General features: G+C 38.3%; 1 protein-coding gene across 1 annotated transcript in view; it reads right to left on the reverse strand.

Moving 5' to 3' along the window:
• NOX4 (NADPH oxidase 4) overlaps positions 1–7,361 on the reverse strand; it is a 236,498-nt gene that overhangs the window by 166,713 nt on the left and 62,424 nt on the right. Inside the window, exons 3-5 of the mRNA XM_007938086.1 lie at positions 5,986–6,096; positions 4,273–4,357; positions 717–814 (exon numbers count right to left, since the gene is read on the reverse strand). Of these exons, the coding sequence (XP_007936277.1) occupies positions 717–814; positions 4,273–4,357; positions 5,986–6,096 (294 nt within the window). The remainder of the gene's footprint in view (positions 1–716; positions 815–4,272; positions 4,358–5,985; positions 6,097–7,361) is intronic.

Below are 7,361 nucleotides of genomic sequence, written 5' to 3' on the forward strand. Positions count from 1 at the left end.
AGATACACTCCTTGGAGAGAACAATCATTGAGAAAGAAGGGCTGCCTATGCACAGGGAGACAGCTTAGGGGACAGGAGTTCATGGAGGGATGGACACTGGGAAGAGGTAACTATGGGGAGGAAGTGGGAGGGGAGCTGTTGCATTGTAGTAAACTGTGGTCAATAGCATGAGACAAAATATAAGTAAACTGCTATATGGAAAGTAAATTTGCTCCGTAAATCTTTGCCCAAATCACAATAATAAAAAAAAAAAGAATGAATCGTGAAAATTCAATATTTTGTTTTAAAGTCAAATAAACATTATCCAGGATCTACAATAAACAATTATCCTGCCTTCTTGTCCTTCTTCCTGAATGCACAGTATTTGAGTTATTAAAGAATTTTTACCTTCTAATGGCACTGTCAACATTCTCTGCTGAATGATAGAAATTTGACAAAAGCTATTGAGAGTCGGAAGGCAGTCTGGAGTGGCAACCACGTGAACACTGCGGAATATAAAAAGTGCATACTTTCCAAACTTCCATTTTCAGCAGGAAAGACTATGAAATAGTAATTACCTATCTTTTCTATTGAAAGAAATAAAACTCAACTTGACAGCTGCATTTTAAAAGCACTTGAACCAAGCAGCAAGGTACAAATTTTCTGTGAAAACTGCAGACCCTCATTAGTCATCTTGTGACAAGTGAAAGGAAAACGGGAAGACAGAGTCCACCCACCTCATCTCGGTATCTTGCTGCATTCAGTTCCACAAAATCTTCGCTGTAGTTCACTGAGAAATTGAGGGCATTCACCAGATGGGCAGCCACATGCACACCTACAGAATCACACCAGGCACAAGTCAGTGGGATATGGTAAATACAGTCACTCTTTGACAGCTACATGAATGTGGAATGCTGAAGAAAAGAGTAAAGCCTTCAAATACCAAAACACTTCAACACAGACAGTTTGGGTATTAGAAATTATGGTGAGAAACCAAATTTTCAAAGACTGTCATGAAATAATCCTAGCAGGTAAGGCCTAGAAAATATTTATACAAGCATACACATTAATCACACACATATATGTGTGGATAATATGTACTCATGAATGCATGCAACTCCTGGCTATTTTAGATGCTCCATCTTTCACCTCTCCCATAGTTCTCACCATGCTATAGATCTTCTATATTCCACTAACATACCTAGAACAAAGGCCACAGAGTCAACTCATAATCTATAAACCAAACCAAACTCACTGCCATTGAGTCGATTCCAACTCATAGTGACCCCTCCACTGGGTTTCCGAGGCAGCAAATCTTTATAGAAGCAGACTGCCCACTCTTTCTTTAGCAGAGTGGCTGGTGGGTTTGAACTACCAGCCTTCTGTTTAGCACTCAAATGCCTTAGGAACTACACCACCAGAGTTCCTTCCATAACCTATACCCAACTGCAGAAGTACTGACAACACTTCATGGGGCAAAACCTAAGGAAAATAATAGTCACATTTAACAAATAATCTACCATAGAGGAATTGCCATTCTTTCTGAATTCTCCTGAAAAGTAGTCTTAGATAGCAGCTATATGAGATACATCCTTAAGGGAAACATCCAACTTCTTTAAAAGGCTTGTAGGTTAAAAGAATTCAGGAGCTCTAACATTAGACAAAGGAGTCCTGGTAGCACAGTGGTTAAAGCATTGGGCTGCTAATCAAAAGATCAGCAGTTTAAATCCACTTGCTACTCTGGAGGAGAAAGATTAGTCAGTCTGCCTCCATAAAGCTTTACAGTCTTGGAAATGCTAGGGGGCAGCTTTACTCTTTGGCCAGGGGCTATGAGACAGAATTAACTCCATGGCAGTGGGTTTGTTTTTAGTTTTTGTTTAATGTCAGACAATGGGAAGAAGTGTGCCTGAAGTATGCATGAATTGTCTCATTTAATTTTCACAACAACGAAGTGCTAGAACCAACCCTATTCTACAGATAAGAAAACTAAGTTTAAGAAAGAATTTAGACAAAGTCACACCACTAGTAAGTGGTAGAATTCAAACAATTTTTATCCAAATCCAAAGCACACTACTCATTCTTGGCGGTACCACTCTATCTCAGTCTCTTGAGTGTTCTCCAAATGAACCAGAATATTGAGACACAAAAACAGAATAAATCAATTAACAAATGTGCCAGAGCTTCCTGGACCTTCTCCATTTCTAACCTCTTAACTTCTCTAAACCTAGTGCAAGAGTCTCTGGGTGGTGTAAATTGTTACTTGGCTGCTAATAAAAAGCTGGGAGATTCCAACCAATCCAGATGTGCCCCGAAAGAAAGGACTCAGCAGTCATTGATTTTTTAGTCATTGAAAACCCTATGGACTTCTACTTTGGCACATATGGGGTCGCCATGAGTTGACACTGACTCTGTTGCAATTGGTTTGGTTTTGGGTTCTAAATCTAATCCATCTCTAATCCTTATTACAGCCTTGGGCCTCATCTCATCCTGGACCCTTACTCCACTACTAATCTTGAATTGTACTGGAATCATCATAATCCCTTTCCTAAGCTTTTTACCATCTCTCACCTCCAGAGATGGAGACTACCAGTGAGAAAGTACTCAGTGATAGTAGAGTAAGGATGACTGTTTCAACAATACGTGGCAGTTTTGAAAAAGCTAAAAGTTTAATGATATTTTTGTAATGATTACATCAAAACATTGCTGAATCAAAATGGCCATACATAAAAATGTCCAGTGAAAACGTCCTTAGTATCAAAGCAGCTGTGTTATACCAAAAGGGTTTGATATAGTAAGTCTTTGATATAGTAAGTCTTCAATAATTGTCCCCTGGTGCAAAACATAGGGTCAAGTCAAAATGGCAGGTACTATGCCTAAGGCACTTGACTGCTAACCAGAAGGCTGGAAGTTCAAACCCACCAGCCACTCCTTGGAAGGAAGATGGGGCAATCTACTTCCGTAGTGATACTGCCTCGGAAACCCAAGGAGGGGTCGCTATGAGTCAGGTCCAACTCAATGGCACATAACAACAACAACAACATGCCACTAGGATAATTAAACCTGAGATTGTAAATTATAATAGCTAATTTGAAGAACTTTATGTGCATCTTCTGATTTAAGTCTTACAATGACCTATAAGGTAGGTGCTACTATCAACCCATTTTACAGTTTAAGGAAAACAAACAAGCTCCGAGAGATGGAGTAGTAGAAGAGCAGATAGGGATAGAACTCTTGAGTCCCTGTACTTTATCACTATGTTTATTGCTTTCTGTTCAAAAAATGTGAAAAGTATGATAGAAAAGCTCAGGATGAAAACTTATTTTAAAATCCTTCTTAAACCAAAAGATCCTTGCTCCACTATTTAACTTAGAATGGAGCAAGACAAATTTCCAAAAATTTTGACAGTTACTCTTCTACTTAATTAATAATATCAAAGAAACATTTACCAAATATAATCTTTGGTAGAGTTATAGTTTATGAATTTACATTTCACATTCTGATTTTCATGAACTTTTAAACTCATGACATATTGTAGCTTTTAGAGCTTAAAACTTTTAGTCTGCTTCTTTTAACCTTTCTAAAGGAAACTACTTACTTTTGAAAAACTGCCATTATTAGCTTGGAGACCAACACTAGGATATTACAATGCAAAAAAAATCATGAGACACACACATTTCCTGCCATCTCCCCTAAACAACGCTCTTTAAACACACTGAAGAGAAATTGAACTATATAACAACAACAACAAAAAAAAATACAATTTGGTAATAGCAGATAACTTACAGAATGATAAGATACCATTTATATAACATGTAACTCTAATGGTATTTTCAGTCACCCCATATACAAGCAGAAGCTGGACAATGAATAAGGAAGACTGAAGAAGAACTGATGCATTTATATTATGGTGTTGGCAAAGTATAATGAATATACCACAGTTTCCAAGAAAAATGAACAAATCTGTCTTAGAAGAAGTACAGCCACAATGCACCTTAGAAGGGAGGATGGTGACACTTCATCTCACATTCTTCAGACATGTTCTCAGGAGGGACCAGTTTCTAGAGAAGGATATCATTCTTGGTAAAGTAAAGGGTCAAATTAAAAAAAGGAAGATTCTCAATGAGAAATGCATTGACACAATGGCAACAATGGGCTCAAACACAGCAGTGACGGTGAGGATGATGCAGCACTAAACAGTGTTTCCATTCTGTTATACATAGGGTTGCTATGAGTCAGAATGACTCAACGTCACCTAATAACAATGGAATATTTAACATCTTTTGACTTTCTTACCTGAGAAAACACAGATAGTAACACCACAGGTTATATGGAATGTTCTGCTTTTATCCAACAGTCGTCTTGTTTGTCTGCTTGGAACCTAAATAAAATAATTTATTTTGCTGAAAATGATGCAACTAGTAAGACATAGTACAAAGTTTCTCACTGTAGCACTGTTTCTAGTATCAAAAATTTGGAAATATAGAAAAGACCTATTAAATATTGGTGAAGTCAATTATGATATATCTAGTCAATGGAACATTCTGAAATTATTAAAGAGAATGTGAGAAGTTTATAAGTATTGATATGGAAACACACACAAGATACATTACTATGTAAACAATTATAAAACCTAAGCTACACTATGCTACTATATCATTAAAAATTAATGATATTACATGATAAGAAAACCACAGGCATTAATCCAAACTGTCATTAGTGCTTGTCCTAGTAGGATGAGATTAGGAGAAACTTTCACTGATTTCTGGAACATCTGAATTTTATAACATATATAATTTCCTTTTGTAGTCTAAAAATGAATTCTTTTTTTTAAGTGAAGCAATCCATTTATACTTTTAAATGTCTGCTTGATCTTATAGAAAAATATCAAGTATCTTTGAATACCTATGCTTCACACCAGGGGACAATTATTGAAGACTTATTAAATGCTGAGACACTTAGGTGGGCACTTTTCATTTCCTGCCACTTATCTTCTCTTTCTTCACACCAAGCCAATGGCCAGCCACAGGCATCAAAGCCTAGCACTTTACAATGGTAGGCAGCCTAGGAAATAGTTATTTCCACAAATTACTGTATTAAAAGTAAAGAGTTTCCAATTATAACTGCATGAAAAGGTTGAGAAATTTTACTAGAGTAAATCCACTGATATGAACTTCACAGAACATCAAAGCTACCTCAAATTAACAGCTTGTATAATATCAGCATCTATTCATCAGTACCTTACTTAGTAAGGGAAAGAACACACACACCTGCAAACATGAGGACAATCAAAAATGAAAAAGTCTCAGTTTAGTTTTAACAAAATGATTATCAAAGTTCTTTTGTGTTTTCTTACATCTTTCATGTTCTAACGATGAATGTCTCACACATATGACATCGCTATCTAATCAAGACATCTTTTCAAGCTTGTTGCACAGCTTAAAATAGGAACGTGTTTTAAGTAGAGATAAATTACTCCCAATACCAGCAATCATCTCGTGTATTGCTCCAAGGCCACAGGGCTCTAGACTGTTCACGTGGATTTAATGAAATGAAAATACAGGATCTCAATGAGGCATGGTAGAGTGAAAAGAGCTCAGAATCAGGACTGATTTTAGCCCTGCCATTCACTAGCCTCATGATCTTCCTCAAGTTATTTAAACTCTCTTTGCCTCAGGTTCCTCATCTGAAAGTAAAGTGGAATTAACAAAGCCTGCTTACAAAACTGTTGAGAGGATTCACGAATACACACGTGAAGAGCTTACCACAATGCCGATACCACTACCAATAATAACTATTTATATTTTCCTCTACTCTTGGCTTGCATTGCAGAATCCTTCGCTGATCATCTTAACAGGCAACACGGCCCTGACTATGATCTTTGAGGAAATCACCCTAGCAGAAAGTCAGACCACAGTCTAAGGAAAACTAAGCAGACTAACATGCTATTTTATACTTGATTTTTTCTGCTGGAATCTGTAACTAGCCTTTTTTTTTTTTTTTCCTTACCTTCCGGGATCCTCGAAGGTAAGCCAGGAGGGTTCGGCACATGGGTAAAAGGATAAGGCTGCAGTTGAGGTTAAGAACAGATGCAGAGGCTCTGCTTAGACACAATCCTAGCTGAACAAATAAAGCAAGGGTCAAAACACAGTCAAAGACAAAGGGAAACTACAAAGAGCCCTGAGCTCCCTTGACACACTGTAGGTCTCACCCTGCTCATCCTTTAAGGATCATACAATCACCAACTCCTTCAAGAGTCTTGAATAATACTTCCTCCTAAGAAAAACTGGTCTCTTTCTGCTCTGCACTCCAATCAAATTTAGTATTTCATTTCTCCCAGCATTGTAATCACCTCAGCACATTCTTCCAGCACAAGGCTGGTTTCTTGCTCTGTCCACTGTACTATTCTGGTGTCAAGAGCCCTAGAGAGCCTCAGTGTGTTCTGCATCTCCACAATGGTTCAGGGCTGGATGCTTTGTTCACTGATACTGTCACAGTTTCAAAGAAGCATTTTCTTTTCTGTGTTCTCTCTCTAACACTCTCTGAATACAACACACCCCCTTACACACCACTGTGCATCCCTCACATTTCAGATTTCATTTTAGGCACTATTTTTCTGGAGATCTTCTCTGACCCTAAAACTAGGGGAGGTCCTACTGTTAAAATGCTCATTGCTTTCTGTACTTCCCTCATTATAACATCTTCTCACTCCTTATTGCAATCACTTGTTTTAATGGATTGTCATTCTCAGGTCGACACTGACTCTGTGAAGGAAGAAAACACATCTGACTTGTTCATATTTGTAACTACCTGATACTATAAGAGGTATCACACCTTGTGGCAAATCCATTGCCATAGGGTCAATTCCAATTCACAGCAACTTTACAGGACAGAGTGGAACTGTCCCATAGGCAGTTTCCAAGGCTATAAACGTTTTTGGAAACAGATTGCCACATCTTTCTCCCATGGAACCACTGACCTTTAGGTTAGCAGCCGAACACTTAACCACTGTGCCACCAGGGCTCCTTACTTTGTATATAAACCAAAAAATCAAACTCACTCCCATCAAGTTGAACTCGACTCATAGCGACCCCTCCTTGGGTTTCTGAGGCAGTATCATTACTACAGAAGTAGATTGCCCAACCTTCCTTCCAAGGAGTGGCTGGTGGGTTTGAACCACCAACCTTCTTATTAGCAGTCAAGTACCTTAGGCACTACACTACCAGAGCTCCCACTTTATCAATAGCTTTTGAATGTTGTTGTTGTTGTTATGTGCTGTTGAGTTGGCCCTGACTCATAGCGACCCCTCCTTGGGTTTCTGAGGCAGTATCACTACAGAAGTAGGATTGCCCAACCTTCCTTCCAAGGAGTGGCTGGTGGGTTTG

The sequence above is a fragment of the Orycteropus afer genome, unplaced genomic scaffold (assembly GCF_000298275.1).
Source record: "Orycteropus afer afer isolate SDZICR_OR568_19922 unplaced genomic scaffold, OryAfe1.0 scaffold00047, whole genome shotgun sequence".
NCBI classification, from domain to species: Eukaryota; Metazoa; Chordata; class Mammalia; order Tubulidentata; family Orycteropodidae; genus Orycteropus; species Orycteropus afer.